The 15498-nt window shown below is 29.4% G+C and overlaps 4 protein-coding genes across 5 annotated transcripts; 1 reads left to right on the forward strand and 3 right to left on the reverse strand.

Moving 5' to 3' along the window:
- Positions 1–1934: 1934 nt before the first annotated feature.
- LOC145325183 (clathrin light chain-like) lies at positions 1935–7288 on the forward strand. The gene is made up of 9 exons (XM_080168051.1): positions 1935–2047; positions 2340–2436; positions 2841–2906; positions 3524–3647; positions 4098–4188; positions 4828–4889; positions 5234–5311; positions 5450–5498; positions 6113–7288. The coding sequence occupies exons 1-9, from the start codon at positions 1985–1987 to the stop codon at positions 6179–6181; spliced, it is 699 nt and encodes a 232-aa protein (XP_080024177.1). The 5' UTR covers positions 1935–1984; the 3' UTR covers positions 6182–7288.
- Positions 7289–7459: 171 nt separating this feature from the next.
- Positions 7460–9831, reverse strand: LOC145325184 (uncharacterized). The gene is made up of 6 exons (XM_080168052.1): positions 9750–9831; positions 9146–9623; positions 8829–8877; positions 8514–8603; positions 8181–8286; positions 7460–7728 (listed from the first exon to the last, which is right to left on the reverse strand). The coding sequence occupies exons 2-5, from the start codon at positions 9225–9227 to the stop codon at positions 8187–8189; spliced, it is 321 nt and encodes a 106-aa protein (XP_080024178.1). The 5' UTR covers positions 9228–9623; positions 9750–9831; the 3' UTR covers positions 7460–7728; positions 8181–8186.
- A 75-nt stretch (positions 9832–9906) lies between these two features.
- LOC145324241 (uncharacterized) lies at positions 9907–12445 on the reverse strand. Its single transcript, XM_080166862.1, has 7 exons — positions 12323–12445; positions 12039–12124; positions 11720–11782; positions 11410–11507; positions 10791–11073; positions 10305–10406; positions 9907–10076 (listed from the first exon to the last, which is right to left on the reverse strand). Exons 3-7 carry the CDS (start codon positions 11745–11747, stop codon positions 9952–9954), a joined length of 636 nt encoding a protein of 211 aa, XP_080022988.1. The 5' UTR covers positions 11748–11782; positions 12039–12124; positions 12323–12445; the 3' UTR covers positions 9907–9951.
- A 547-nt stretch (positions 12446–12992) lies between these two features.
- LOC145324242 (uncharacterized) lies at positions 12993–14572 on the reverse strand. Of its 2 annotated transcripts, none has more exons than XM_080166864.1 (4): positions 14506–14572; positions 14160–14189; positions 13525–13605; positions 12993–13279 (listed from the first exon to the last, which is right to left on the reverse strand). In XM_080166864.1, the coding sequence occupies exons 1-4, from the start codon at positions 14555–14557 to the stop codon at positions 13080–13082; spliced, it is 363 nt and encodes a 120-aa protein (XP_080022990.1). In that variant the 5' UTR covers positions 14558–14572; the 3' UTR covers positions 12993–13079. The 2 variants fall into 2 exon arrangements, with proteins under 2 accessions (XP_080022990.1, XP_080022989.1); XM_080166863.1 differs by having other exon boundaries at positions 13525–13608.
- Between the last annotated feature and the right edge of the window lie 926 nt (positions 14573–15498).

The raw sequence follows: 15498 nt of genomic DNA on the forward strand, positions 1-15498 counted from the left end.
AAGTATTAGGTACTAAAGCCGATAAAAAAAGTAGAAAAATCTGTAAAATATATATTTTTTTTCATACTTTATCTTTTTCCTGTTTTATTAGTTAGAAAGCTGTAGGGAAAGGAACAAATCAATATAAGGAAGTATAGAGAAAATAAGAGAATATTAGAGACAATATTAGGAGGAAAGAGGAAGCTAAAGAGAGAGAGAGCGAGAGAGAGAGAGAAAGAGAGAGAGAGTGTGTTTGAATAGGAGAGAGAGATAAGAGAGAGAAAAATTGAGAGAAGAGAAGGGTACAAACCATGGAATTAAAGATGTATAAATAAGATTTTAAAATGATTTTAAATATATAAAAAAAAACATAAAATTGGAAGATCAATCAATTACAAATCTTTTCATAAACTGTTACACTTAAAAAATATTGAACTTATATTGAAATATTATGGATTGTTTCTTAAGTGTAATTTAAGAACCATTTAATAGGTAAAACTTTTGTAAACTACATATTTTTGTGTATTGTTTGTAAATTTATCTAAGAAAATAGTTATAATATAGAGTCCGACAGATTCAGGGTATATACAGTTTATATAGCAGCTGTGCTCCCAAAAATTATTTATATATTTTCCAGTATGGCTTCAAAACTGATTAATATCCACTGGCCCTTCGCTATAGAAAGCTCTCTATAGAAACGTTGTGATATATTATAAATTTATTTTATATTTTACATAAAATAATATAAATAATATTCATGGTGAATTTACATATCCTTGTATCTCTGTTAAACAGAGGTTATCCAAAGTACCGGAATAAAGTCTCTATTTTTGTGATAAAACCAGCTGATTATATACATACAATATTTCTTAGAAAAAATATATATAATATGTTTTAAACATAGTTATACTAGAGGTTGGTATATCTATGTGAAAGTACTGATAGGTGTACCTCAATTTTTTCTATTAGAACCAGCTGTTTATATACAATATTTCCTAGAAAAAATATATATAATATGTTTTAAACATAGTTATATTAAAGGTTTGTATATCTATGTGAAATTACTGATAGGTGTACCTCAATGTTTTCTTTTTGTTTAAATACAGTTTTTATCTGTTAGAACCAGCTGGTTATATACCATATTTCTCAGAAAAATATATATAATATGTTTTAAACATAGTTATACTAGAGGTTGGTATATCTATTTGAAATTACTGATAGGTTTAAATCATGTTTTCATTGTGTTGGAATACAGTTTGTTTCTGTTAGAACCAGCTGATTATATACAATTTTCTTAGAAAAATATATATAATATGTTTTAAACATAGTTATACTAAAGGTTGGTATATCTGTGTGAAATTACTGATAGGTTTAAATCATGTTTTCATTGTGTTGGAATACAGTTTGTTTCTGATAGAACCAGCTGGTTATATACAATATTTCCTAGAAAAATGTATATAAAATATGTTTTAAACATAGTTATATTAAAGGTTTGTATATCTATGTGAAAATACTGATAGGTGTACCTCAATGTTTTCTATTTGTTGAAAAACAGTTTTTATCTGTTAGAACCAGCTGGTTATATACAATATTTCCTAGAAAAAAATGTATAGTATGTTTTAATCATAGTTATATAAAAGGTTGGTATATCTATGTGAAAATAATTATAGGTTTACTTAATTTTTTTTTATAGTGTTTAAATAAGTTCTTTAATTGTCAGAACCAGTTAGTTGAGTACAAATTCTACTAGAAAAGTAAACTATAGTAATGCTTTTTATAAATGTTCTAGGCATACTTATATAGTTATTTTATTACTATTAGTCCGTCATTTGAAATATTGATTCCTAGAAAAATTGGTCATAATGTCATCCGCACGTGGCATCGCTATCTTTTACGTTAATGTCTTAATTGTAAATGTCCCGTTATTCCGATTTAATTTGCTTTTTATGAATGTTGGAGCATTTTAAAATTATATAAAAATTGTATTGAATTTGAGAAAGCTAAAATGTCTGGATTTGATGATGATTTTGGGGAGATGGTAGAATCAAAGGCTGAAGCTAATCTCATGGTAAGCTTAATAATCCTACAATTTTCAAGGAAAGGAAAGGTATATTTTTGGATAATCATTTATCCAATACTTTTACCATACTTAAATTTAGTGGCCGGTCGAGGGGTGTCAACAATTTCTTAAATTTAAAATTTGGAAATTTAATTAGTTTTCATGATTATTTTTTTAAAGGAAAGTTAGCTGTGAAACAACGTGATGAATGATTTTTTCAGTGTGGCTCAGAACCGGTTCTAATCCAGTGAATATTAATCGGTTTCAAAGCTATACTGGAAATTATATTTTATTTTATCAGGAAACTGACCTAATCGGAGAAAGTGAAGTAGAAGTGGAGAAGGTTGAAGATGCTACTGGTGATGACAGTGGAGAAGTTGAAGAAGATCCAGCTGCAGGTGCGGATATTAGATTCCCTCAAGTACCTTAACTTCCCAGTTCCTTATTTTACCTCAACCAAATCTAACTGAATCAAGTACATAATTAAAATGGATTCAATCTACACAGGTTACAGGTTCTAAAGAAAAGGACTGCTACACCCTGGGGGTTTTATTTGTAATATTACTCAACCAAATCTTTAATCATGGAGATCTTATAGCCTAAACTCTAAGGGAAAATTAATAGTATTTACTCCAATATGGTGTACAACATTTGTGGTGGAAGGAATGATTGAGGGTAGAGATGCTAGACATCTAAATTATTGTTAGAAACAAAATACAATTATAGAATTTTTAGAATTTCAGCCCAGCTTTATTTGGAACTTCTGAGCTTTTAATTGAATTAATTGTCTTGTTTTGTTCAGAGTTTCTGTCCAGAGAGCAAGCACAACTTGGCACAATTGATTCAGAACTTGGTGCTGCCTTGTCAGGTAACAGACAACAACTTATTATTTTTATATTTCCACATTCAACAAATTAGATATTGCAACTAAATAAATTTTAAGCAAATTAAAATGTTTTTTTTACGAAGAGTTTTTTTTTGGTCTTTCGATAATTTGAGGAACACAGTAATAGTGTCTGACTGATTATGACGTAACAAAAAAAAATTAGCCAATGAGAGGCCGTTATTGACCAATGGTAAAATTTATAGTGGCCTCTCATTGGCTAATTTTTTTTGTTACATTATAATGAGTCAGACACTATTACTGTGTTCTAATTTGAGGTTACTTAAGTAAATTATTTTTAAATACAACTCAACTAATTGCTTTTCTACTGTTGTGAAATTAAAAAGATAATACTGTATTACCTGGTTTCAGTAGTGGGTTCCTTTTTCGTCTGCTAACAAATTGCTTTCTGCTATTTTGTAGCTGCAGCGACTTGGCTGTGTTAATATTTCCGATCCTATTGGTTGTTATTTAAAGACCCAATTTAAAGTCGGAACATGGTCCACACCCTGTGGGCAAAGTTATATATAGCTCGTGCCTCCTCAATTCGTTTACTGTAAATTCAAATATTGATATTAAAATGCAACTTTGCACTGATTCAGATGATCTTGGCGTGACTCTGTCCCCCTCTTCGGTGACTGACTCCTCCAAGCCAGTTTCAACAGTCAAGCCAATAACATCTTTTCCCACCATCAAGAAGGTTAAAGAAGAGCCAGCTGTTTTAAGGTAAAAATTATACATTGGTAGCTATCTCAATGTTAATTCAGCCACAGCAAAGTAATAATGAAAAGTTTGACAAGTGTGAGTTATATATATTAGATGCTTAGTTGTAAAAAAGAAACAGAGAATATGTCAAAAACCTAACAGTCATGGAACCTCATTATAATTTTTATATCTTTTGAAGTATGAGCAACAGTCATACGGACAAAACTATGTATAGACTAGATTTACAGAAGCCATAGGAATCATCAATGAAAATATTAGCTGTCTGTCATAAATAGCAGTTTAGAAAATCAAATTTCTTCCTTAGTATTACGAACTGACGGACGGACAGACAGTAATTTATAGAGTAGCTTGGCTACTAACAGACAATGTAAATTATAGAGTAGCTTGGCTACTAGCAGACAATGTAAATTATAGAGTAGCTTCGCTACAAATCTTGAAATATAATTTTAGAGAATGGAGAGAAAGACAAATGGCTCGTCTGTGTGAGAAAGATAAGCAGGAGGAAGAGGACAGACAAAAACTCAAAGAAAATGCAGCAAAGGTGGGTAAACAAAATGTAGCTTTTTATAGTCCCTATAAAAATGACGGCATACTGCCCTACCATTAGTCAATCAAAATGTATACTAGTCTACCATTGGTAATTTAGTCTGTGTATTGGCCTATCATTAGTGATTTTTTATAGGCGCTATAAATCAATAAGATAGAGCAGCAATAATAACCTACAAATGTATAATTAGAAAGATAGTGTTAATACAAAAATGAATCATACATGAAAATTAAAATTAATAAATTATAAAAATCTGAAAAAAATCAATACCAGTATGTTAGACGCAATTAAATTTAAATGTGATATAGTTAAAGAGTATCTGTGTTGTTTATAAATTATAAGAATTCAAAATTGAGGCAATGATTTGTTCTGAAATGGTTTACAAATTTCGGTGGTTTCCCTCAAATTGAATAGTCGAGTACAGAATCCCCTACCTTTTGTTTTTAAAAAAAATTGAATATAGGGGGGGGGGGAGATGTAGTTTTTTTTGTGTCAAGATATCTACCTCCTTTATTTCAATTCCTTTTCAAAAAAGGGAAAGAGGGTTCTGTGTTCGTTAGGCAATTTTAGAGAAAGCATTCAACCTACATATATATATTCTCTTGAAATACATGATCTTAAATTTAAACTTAGGAATTAGAAGATTGGTACAAGCTACATGATGACACCATGGAAAAAACTAGAGCAGCAAATAGGTAAATCTTTATACAAAACGTAATATGCGTTTGTCAGTCTGAATGTATCACTGTGACCACTTGGCCGATATTCCGATATTGATTTTATTATTCCTATTTTATTACTCGTGGAAAATTAGGTGTAAAAAGATACTTTTCTAGTATGACTTTAAAATAGATGTATTAGAACCGGTTTTGAGCTATACCGAAAAACTATGTATTGCATTGTATTAGTTGGCCTCTCAAGGCTAAAAAATGGAGCTAATCTAATGATTTTTTATTTTACTATCCGCAGAAAGATTGTATACTACAATTTGATTAATAACTATTATTATTACAGTATACAAAGACACTTTAATTTTCAGAGAAGCTCGACTAAGTGAGGACAGGACCTATGTTTCCGAGTTCTCTGAAACCATGGAACCTGGCACAGAATGGGAGAGGTATTCAATGACAAAATACATTCAAAATCAAAATACAAGTTTAGTTTGAAAGGCAAAAAACAGTAAACTGAATAACCGGACTAATATCAATATCCATTTAAAATGTTAATAGTTTATTTCTAATTTATTTTTGTTCAGAGTGGCCAAGTTGTGCGATTTCAACCAGAAAACGTGCAAAACAGTTAAGGTAGATATTAATTTTGCGGACTTTTTTTTCATATTAAATTAAACTAAAAATTAGCAACGGAATTTTAAATTTTCTCTTGCCCTCTCCCTTCTTTAATTTTATTTTATTTTTCCCATGGACAAGACAATTGATGACAAAATTATTAAAGATTCCAAATGAAACAAAACAAAATTAACCCCTTCTTATAATTAATTGTTGAAAAACTAGGCATATTTTAATGTCCAATTTAATTCCACTCACTGTCTGAATTTCTCATCTGAAAAGGATTAATTAATACCATTAAATGCTTTGTTAATATCAAACTAGTCATTTTTTATGATATTACGCTAGTATAAGTGCTTTCTCTCAAAGAGCTTATAGATTACTTATTTTTTAATAAATTCGGGAGGGGGGGGGGGGATTAGTTAAATTTTTTCCTATATGAATTACCCATGCAAAACTATCTAATATGACCCAACCTAACATAATCCAAAGTGATAAACTAAGTAAGAAGAATGGGTGTTTCAGTATTCAAATAAACACTTAAGAGAATACACCAACAAAATTAAAGAAGGATGACAGGGTTGTTGATTTTGCATTGATATTCCCTCCCGAATAAAAATAATGTGTTGTAGGATGTGTCAAGGATGAGATCCATCATACTCCAGCTGAAATCACAATCTAGCTCAGCCGTGGCCAGCTAAAATGAATAATACCTGGAATCCTACCCTGTCAAATTTTTAACTCAACAAAAATCGATTAAGGCTTAAAAAGATGTCATCAGGAAAGCGATAAGTCGATGATATACCAGCAATGATCATTTTTTTATACCATCTCTTTGGTCATCACAAAATGTCATATCTATAATTTATCAGCATTTGCCACTTTTTTTATACAGCTTTAGGCGACATATACAATTAAAATGGAATGTTGACAGGGTTATTATCTTTTATGCCAAGTAAAAAAAAAACTGTAGTAAATTTTAATCTTATTTTGCCAATAACTATTTATTTAAAAGTATATCATGATAATTAATTGTTGAAATTATAATGTAGAATTTAGAGCTTTTTACAGTTAATTTGTTAGCAATCTATTAAATTTTACACAAATTGTAAACAGAAACAGTTTCAAAAAAGAATTTATTGAAAAGTAGATAATAAAATGTGAAAAAAAGCAAATGATTTCAATTTTAAAAGAAGCACAGTTGAAAAACCTTAAGCAAATAAAGTTAATAAACAATAAAAGAATGTATAATTCATGTAATATACTGGAATATATTCAGTAAAAAGCATATTTATGTTATAATAGTAAAATCAATTTTTATTGTTTTTTTTAGAGGTGCAGCTACTCTGTATAAAATAATGTATCTGTCTGACAGATGCTTTTAATTCACAAATAATTTTTGGTTTTTTATTGCTGCGCTAGATGGCAAACACTGTCTTTACTAATGATTTTGATTTAGTGCCAGTTAAGATATAACAACTAGCACAGTAAAACCAAGCATGAAACAATTAAATATTATTCAGTAAAAATAATTAAAATAGGTTTAATAATTTTCAATCAAACTTTAAAATCGCCAATAAATAATAAGTTCTTTTTTATCTCAAATAACTTAATATGAATACCTACAATAGTTATAGAGTAGGTGCATTACTCTCCTGAAAAGTTAATGTTTAAGCACATAAAAGCTTCTTAATGTAAAATAAAAGCAAATTTATGTATATTATAAAAATTTTTTGAATTGTACAAAATTGTTATCATGAAATTATTCTGTTTTATAATTCTTTCTGCCAAATAAATGTGTTATTATATTTTTTGGATTTCATTCTAGGTTTTAAAGGCCAAGGATCTACTCAGAAATCCGTAAAACAAAAAACAAATAATCTAGGTTTCATAATGCTGCCTAATCAACCTAATTTTTCGTATTTTAGATTTAAAAGTAAAAAAAAAATTGTGGGGGGAGATTTTTTTTTGGGGGGGGGGGGTTAGTCTGAAACTTTGGACACTTGAGTTAATGAACCAACCAATCAAAATTCAGGAAAAGACCCCAAAGTTGTTAAGCTAACAAATAAGACAACATTATCATAAAACTTTGTCTTCAGCAGCCCAACGTCGCATCCCCCCACATTTTTTATATTTGATTGTGACACCCTATTGTTTCCACTTGTGTATTAAAATCTCTGAAACTGTTGTCTCCTCAAATTCAGAAAGGGTTCTTTTTCTTCTGTCCAAGATGTTTGAGGCCCTTGATCTACAAAAAAAAAATATTTTCCATACCAGTAATTTTGGTAGGACTAAATGATATATTGAATTTTAAAAGCTATTAGGATAAAACGATAATTTACAAAGACTTAGCAAGGAAAAAAACGTTTTAAAACATTTAGAGACCCATTTAAACTTTTTAGAGAGGTTTTTTGGTAATTGATAACATCAGTCTAAATATTTCGAAATCTCATATTTGGTTGTTGGTCCTAAATTATGTGATTAGCATTTTTTGGGCACCTTTTAAAATATACCAGGAATTCATATGTAAATGTGGCCGGTAAGATATGTTGTTAAATAAAAATTTTTATTTGTGCCATTTGGAAAGTCAGATAATTTTGTTCCTCACATTTTACATAACTGAAATAAAAGACAAAAAAACTTATAGTGGGGGTGGGGAGGGGTCTGAATTACATGACTAAAGAAAACTATGAACATTACCCTGAATTATTTTTCCTCATTCTTCAATGTTTTACTTGAATCATCACTGCCAGGTGTTGACTCCTCAGACGTAGCTGAGTTCAACGATGTACTTGATATTTCTGACCTAAAATGAATAAAAAATATTTTTTTTTCAAATTTCAAGCAGATTTTTGTACATAATTCTACCAAATTTTGTACTGATTTTATTGTTCGTTTGTGGCTACCTATTGTTAAAAAGTTTAGCTTTCTTTAAAGGGCCCAATAAATCTGATAAAATTTAAATTGAAAGCAAAAAGTTTATAGTCTATCTGCTCATTTCATTTAAAATTGACCAATACAAAAGTTGATTACCCCAACGAGCTCATGGAAGAATATCTTGAAGATAATGCAAATGATTCAAGTGATGAAATTGATCCAATTGATGACAATGAAGAAACAGAGCCTTGTGAGAATAAAATAAAGATTAGAGTAGTTGTTAAAGTTGTTACCAAGTTCAAATAATCCAACAGTGAGAATAATTAAGTAATTGATAAATTCTATCAAAAGTAGTAAGGGAAAAGATAAACCTTAAAATACCATTGCCTACAAATCTTTGGATCTAATACTTTGGACATTAAGGAATCACTTAAATATAAAGTCTATAGTCATTACTCTAATACATCTATTCCTAGAGATGAAATACTTGAACCAAAGGAAGATAAACTTGATATTGAACCTAAAACATAGAATAAAAAGAAAAATAATCACGACACAAATTTGGGAAATCTGAAAAGGTTTTTTTTTACAATTTAAAGGTGAAGCTTTAAAAAAAAAAGATTATGTATAGGTTGCTGCCCTTACTTTAAGGCACAACTAGAGTTAATATGTTCAGTTCATTTAACTTATTAAATTAGAGCAAACAGCAATTGTCCCTCAGCAACAGTAGTTTTCAATCTTTATGCTGCTAAGCAATTCATATATGACTCTTTTTTTAAATTTATAACCTAATGAAGATATGGTGGATCCCATTGAAGATATAGAACCCAAGCTTGAGATGCTTGACCCAAGTGATGAAATTGATCCCATTGATGAAACAGATCCTTTATGATTAAAATAAGATAGGAATTAAAAGACAGAGAAGAGACAAAGCTAATGAAGGGGAACTCTTTTGATAATCCAACCCTTTAGCTTTAGTTGGAAAAATTCCTAACACATTGGAAAGTAAATTGAATTTTAAAGAATTTGAGACAAATAATATCAAGAAAGGACAATATCAGTAAGAATTATATCTAATCCTTGAATTGGATCTGATGTTAGATATTTATAGACAACAGCTTTTCCATTATGAGATAATTTTGATCTTGCTATCTAGACCAAGTTTAATTATTAAACCCAAATTTAACCATGCCTAGGGATGATAAGCTAGAAGCATCTCCTATTGATGAAAGACTTGAAACTGTGGAAAAAGTATCTGATAATTCCCTTAATATAATTGATCATTATTTGAGTTAAAATCTATTCATATTTAAATGAGTAATGTATAAATCACACAAAGGACTAAGTAGTGGATAACAAACCCATCACTGATAAATTCCACATTTAACTTACTCAATTCTATCTGACTCCAGTGAAAGTTGTTGTCTTAACCTCCTTCTCCCTCTTCTAGACCGTCTCCTAAAATATTTTTTTGGTTATCATCAGTCACCACATCTAAAAATAGTATCCTTAAAGATGTAAAATATTTTCCTGAATTGTCATTTTTCAATCATTTATAACTCAATACTCAAAACTTTACAATCTATCCTCTCTATTATTGGAATTCAAAGTACCGCAAAAAGATTTTATAAACTTTCCTGAAAGAATATCTTGATAGTGCTTGATCTGCAATACTTTTAGCTTCTGCAGCATAGGTTTCTTTCTGGTCAGCTGTCAATTCTTTAAAAAAATTGTTAAATTACTATAAAGTTATATGTAGATGTGGCCTAAGACAAGTTTTAAAAAATCTTTTCTTGACAAAAATATATTTCTTTTACAAAAATGTTTTTTAGAATTATGGAACTAATTATAGTCATTCCAATCACATGAAAATTAGGTTCTTGCCATTTCTTAAAGACAAAGTAGTTCCACAATAAATTTAGAGAAAAGCTTCAATATAAATTAAACCTGGCATTTCAAAATTTCTGTTTACATTTGATTCTGGGAGTTCCACAATAGGATGCAGAGTTCCTATAGTTGGAGGTCTTTTTGATCTTTTTCTCACAAAACCTAAAATCAAATGTTAACCTAATATAAATCAGTTTTTTTTTTGTCTGAGGATATCAGTAAAGTCAGAATTGCTTGGGAATTTTAAGGACTATCTATTAATGTTTTGCTATTACAGACGTCAAAAAAGGGAGAGATAAGAGGAGAAGTGAAAAAGGAAACCCCTTAAAAAGAAATTAATCTATTGACGTCACACAGCTTATTTTGTTGGACACTTTGTTGAGTCTCTTTCAGAATACATGGGGTTATTTAATTGTAAATACCTTGACTGAAACTCTTTGTTAAAAACTAAAGTTGATTTTTTAAAAATAGTTTTTTAACTAAAAGTATGATTTTAAAATCCTTAATTTTCATATTCTCATAAAACTTCTGAAAACTAACAAATACCTTCATTTACAATGCTGTTAGCTTGAGAAGTTTCAGTTAAAACTTTTTTTTCTTTTTCACTTTCTATCTCAGAATTAGCTTCAGATTCCACTGCTGTAAAATTTCCTTGTTTAGATTTATCTTCTTCTGAATTTAATTTTGTTTCTTCTTTGTTTTCATTAAAATTTTTGTCATTTTTATTTCTCTCAATGAAATCTTTAAGATCTTTTTCTTTAACCTTTGTTAAATCATCAATACTTTTGACTGCTTCATCTATTTGATCAGGAACCTCCTCTGAAGTAATCTGAAAAGATATTGTTGAGTTGTTTTTATATCTTCTAAATTATTCATTTATAGGAATATATATTGTTAAACTTCATTTAAAGCACAATTTTTCTGTCCATTCAGTCCATATAAAATTAGGAAACTTGCAATTAACAGTTACTTTTCACATACTCATACCAACGAATATGATATCACCTTTGTAAAAAATATATTAGGTACTAGTCTTTACATTTGAATTTTCCCTATTTCCCTGTAGTCATTTACTCTAAAATATTGTCAGTTTTCTCTGGTTTTCTTTATTTCTTAAAAAATATTTTGTATATATTTAGTTCTTCTTGTAACAATATAAGATTACCTTAAAATTAGCTGGAACTGTGTTGCATCTCTGCAATCCTAGTGTTTCATCTTCATCATTTGAGCTTATGCTTAAACTTCTTGAGTTTTCTATTGGTCCTGAAGAAATTTAGATTTAATATTACTTTGCATCTATGTAATTAAAGTTTATACGACTGTTTGACTTTCACAGAGACATGAAGAATTAGGTCCCTTGCAAGGGTTAGCCATATTAAATAAAAAAAACTGCCTTTCATATTCAATTAAAAAAAATAAATGAGGGGGTATTTAAATGCTTGATATACACTTTGAGTACATCAAAATAGTTATACCTGTTTCTTTAGACCTAGTTGTAATCATACCAAGAACAGCTTTAGATTTCAAACTCAACCCTCCTTCACGTTCATATTAAGTAGGAGCAGGTTTGATATATTACAAAAACAACTAAGTCTCGCTTTAAACAAAAAGAATGATATACATTTGAACTTAAGGATTACGTGAGTAGCTTACATTTAATACATTAACAGTACACTAATATCATTTGAATCAGCTTGATATTAACAATGCGTTTGATTCAAAATTAAGCTACATTCCTAATGAAAAATTTAAGAATAGGTATTTTAATCCCAATTCTACCAAATTATAATGTGCCTTTTGGTTTCTTCTTTAACTTCTCAGATTGTGACCTACAGATTATGGGTTTTCCAATACTGTTGCTTCTTTTTACACTTCTTGGACTAAAACAGGAAATGATTAAATTTTACAGAAGAAAAATTTAAGTTTTGAATTATAAAATTTCATCTAAGGTTTGCAGGTAAAAAAGACAGGTTCCAGATCTGGAAAATTACAAATAATCTTATAAGATAGGTCGAAATAAATGATTTTTAAATCTGAATTTCTTTTTGGTGGTAATAATTTGTTAGAATCCGTCTCACCTTAGTTTAACATCCAAAATTGTTGGAGTTTCCACTTTCAATGCTTCATTTAATCCAAGTTTTAAGGGTGTTTTGTGTTCTTCTTGTAGAGATGTTTCATTTTTAATTTCATTTTCTGGTTTTTGTTCCTAGTTCATATTAATTTTAATCACAAACCTATAATTGTTCGTGTACTTCATTTTAAAAAAAATATATTTTGCAACACTTACCATCACAAAAGTGAGAACCCTTCCTCCCCCCCCCCCCTCCCTTATTTTTGCAATTTCTTCTAGGAAGAGTTGATGGGGTAGAGGACTTCTCTTCTAAGTTATTTTAGTAATTGGTAGCCTCGAAGGGCACCACAGGTTTCAATCACGCAGGCTTAGAGCCACTGCCGGAGTTAGACTAGTTGAGAAAAAAACTAACGAACACAGTAAAAGTGTCAGACTGATTATGACGTAATAAAAAAAATTAGCTAATGAGAGGCCACTATAAATTTTACCATTGGTCAATAATGGCCTTTCATCATTGGATAATTTTTTTTACGTCATAATTAGTCTGACACTTTTACTGTGTTCAAAACTAACCCCCTCCTATATTTTTAGTTTTTTTTTATCAAAAGGGGTTGTGATTATCATTTCTCAACAGGTACTTTCTGTAAAAGCATCTTATTTTTTGGCCATAAATCTAAACAGAACCATAAAAATAAAATTTTTTAATCTTAGGTGACTGAAAAACATCCAATTACTAAAGCAACAAAAACTATGATTAAAATAAATTATTCCTTGACAATTTCATTCTCAACAACTCCACTTTTCTTTTCTTTCTCAGGTTCTATTTGATTAGCACTTGTTTCTTCAATGTTTGTTTCACCAGGTTTTTCAGTTCCATTTTCACTTGTATCTTCAGTAGAATCTTTAGTATTGCTTTGAGTAATTTCATTTTCAGATGTTTGATTGTTTTGTGAATTTTCAGAAACTAAGATGAAATAAAAATGGGTTGTTTTTTTTAGACTGAAGCAACATTATAATTCACTTTGTCTGTGAGTAAGATAGTCGGTTCGTCTGTCTTAACAATGTGTTCCTTTATTGTTTGCTCTGGTAATGTTTCTACAAAATTAAGTAAGTCTCTTTTTATAAATGGTTTAGAACTGGATTGATTCTGTTGAAAAAAGAAGCAGATTCTGATTTTTGTGGGAAAAAAATATAAATGATTTGAGTTACCTTGGCTAGTATTTTCATTATTATCTTTGCTTTTTTGAAGAGAGGATTGTTCATTTTCTAAACTTTCTTCCTTTAGATTCTCTACTAACAAATATTTGCATCATTAACATGATTATATTTTATTTGTATATATCAGAAGGACAAGGAACACATAATTTTTTACAGGAAATTATCGTTTTTCGGCTGTTATCACAGCTGATATGTGGTGAAAATTCATACGACTTCTGGGAATCTACCCTGCTCTCAATAATGTCCGTCTATTTTGCTCATATTTATTATTCTGTTTATACGCCTCGTCACGTAGAGATACTGTCCTTGTATCAAGTAGAAATCAGATAAATCATACTTTAAAACTGCCTGTTTAAATTGTTATCCATAATATTAAAGTAAAATAATAAAGGGCATGTTCTTTATGTAACTTGTCCCTCAGGGCAGGGGCCCTGTTTAAATTATGTTTTGGGTCTTTGTAATCAGCTAATAGCGTCGGAAATATAAACTCACTCGAGTCCCTCCTAAAGAACAAAAAAAAATGCTAGCAGACGAAAAGTGTCTCTGCCACTTGAGGAAGGTAGTTGTCTTGAGTATACATCAATACTCTTACATTTATAATATTTGTAAAAAAAATGGAATTTTACCTCGTGGTCTGAGAAATCCTCCAACTGCACCTGGATAAATGATTTTAAAACGATGCTTATGTTAAAGGGTAGTGAAGCATTTTAAACAAATTAATCAAAGATAGAAATGTAAACAAACCTTTATTCTTTAAATAATGAAAATTTAAAACAAATGAAGAACCCAGTACCTATTTTTAATTGAATAAATACACAGACAGAATGCACTATTGAGTAGCTTAAAAAAAAACTATTGTCAACAACCGTTGTACCTGTACAACTGTAACGGGTCAACTATTGTTGTACCGATTTAAAACTTTGATGACTAGTTTTAAGATACAATTTAAAAATCCTCGTTAGAAAAAAATACCTCTTACAGCATGCCTTCTGTTTCTTTTCAGAAGAGGTTTTGCTCTATCCATTTAATCTATCCTGTTATTATGTATCTTATCGTTATTTAGACATCTTCCACGAATAATAAAATCAAAATCCCAATACTAATATCAATTATGTTGGCCCCAAAGTGAATTAATCTTCAAATTCTTGATTTTACTATACGCTGAAAACTGTCTTTAATACGATGCGATAAATTGTTATTATGATAACTTAAAACTCGTAAATAAAAAAAAGGTTTCATCAATTTATTATAAATGAAAATGTAAATCATTAATTTGATAATAACTTTTAGTAATAAACAATGAAAACTGAAAGTAAATATGAAAATAAAATTTTTCACAGTTTCAACTTCCTAAATATATTGCATTGATAACAAGATTATTTGTTAGTTATGATTGATAACATTTTTGGATTATTTTCTAAAAACAAGAAAAAAAATTTCCAAAAGACACTCAAACGCTACTTTTTAAAATTCTAATTGCGTGGCTTGAGTTAATAGTAGAAAAATGTTACGCATATCGTTAGAACCGCTAAGAAGAAGTTTTTTTTTGTTGGAAATATAAGAACGATTCCTCTACTATGTATAGTTAGGGAGCTACGTGTTGAAATGTCCCAACTGAAGTAAAACTTGACTTGCGGGTATATAACTGAAAATTAGAGAAAAAAATTTACAAAAAGAGATGCGTACATTTTTAAATTTCAAATTGCGCGGCTTGTGTTAATTTTATAAAAATGTTACGCATACCGTTAGAACTGCTATGATTTCTCAAAAATATTTGCCTATTGTACTTTTTTAAGTTGTCGTCTAATGAATTTTAACATTCTCATAAACGATTTTTTTTCCAAATCTTATTAAAGCTATAACTATAAAAGTCGTCCTCCATTGGATTATATCTTTTATGAAAATAATAACAAACAAGATGAGGGTACATACAAAAAGAATTCATGATGTTAGGGGAAAGAATTG

The sequence above is a fragment of the Acartia tonsa genome, chromosome 7, assembly GCF_053477335.1.
Source record: "Acartia tonsa isolate MP-2025a chromosome 7, ASM5347733v1, whole genome shotgun sequence".
NCBI lineage: Eukaryota > Metazoa > Arthropoda > Copepoda > Calanoida > Acartiidae > Acartia > Acartia tonsa.

What these genes read in the sequence shown, in the direction of transcription:
- LOC145325183 (XM_080168051.1), top strand. Translation starts at nt 1,985, where the DNA reads ATGTCTGGATTTGATGATGATTTTGGGGAGATGGTAGAATCAAAGGCT. An exon ending in AGGCTGAAGCTAATCTCATG is followed by an intron (nt 2,048 to 2,339) that starts GTAAGCTTAATA and finishes TTATTTTATCAG; the next exon opens with GAAACTGACCTAATCGGAGA. An exon ending in ACTTGGTGCTGCCTTGTCAG is followed by an intron (nt 2,907 to 3,523) that starts GTAACAGACAAC and finishes GCACTGATTCAG; the next exon opens with ATGATCTTGGCGTGACTCTG.
- LOC145325184 (XM_080168052.1), bottom strand. Translation starts at nt 9,227, where the DNA reads ATGGGATCAATTTCATCACTTGGGTCAAGCATCTCAAGCTTGGGTTCT. An exon ending in ATCCACCATATCTTCATTAG is followed by an intron (nt 8,878 to 9,145) that starts GTTATAAATTTA and finishes TCTATGTTTTAG; the next exon opens with GTTCAATATCAAGTTTATCT. An exon ending in TCTTCCATGAGCTCGTTGGG is followed by an intron (nt 8,287 to 8,513) that starts GTAATCAACTTT and finishes TATTCATTTTAG; the next exon opens with GTCAGAAATATCAAGTACAT.
- LOC145324241 (XM_080166862.1), bottom strand. Translation starts at nt 11,747, where the DNA reads ATGATTACAACTAGGTCTAAAGAAACAG. An exon ending in AACTAGGTCTAAAGAAACAG is followed by an intron (nt 11,508 to 11,719) that starts GTATAACTATTT and finishes AAATTTCTTCAG; the next exon opens with GACCAATAGAAAACTCAAGA. An exon ending in CAGTTCCAGCTAATTTTAAG is followed by an intron (nt 11,074 to 11,409) that starts GTAATCTTATAT and finishes ATATCTTTTCAG; the next exon opens with ATTACTTCAGAGGAGGTTCC.
- LOC145324242 (XM_080166863.1), bottom strand. Translation starts at nt 14,557, where the DNA reads ATGGATAGAGCAAAACCTCTTCTGAAAAGAAACAGAAGGCATGCTGTA. An exon ending in AGGATTTCTCAGACCACGAG is followed by an intron (nt 13,609 to 14,159) that starts GTAAAATTCCAT and finishes AATATTTGTTAG; the next exon opens with TAGAGAATCTAAAGGAAGAA. An exon ending in TAATGAAAATACTAGCCAAG is followed by an intron (nt 13,280 to 13,524) that starts GTAACTCAAATC and finishes ATTTCATCTTAG; the next exon opens with TTTCTGAAAATTCACAAAAC.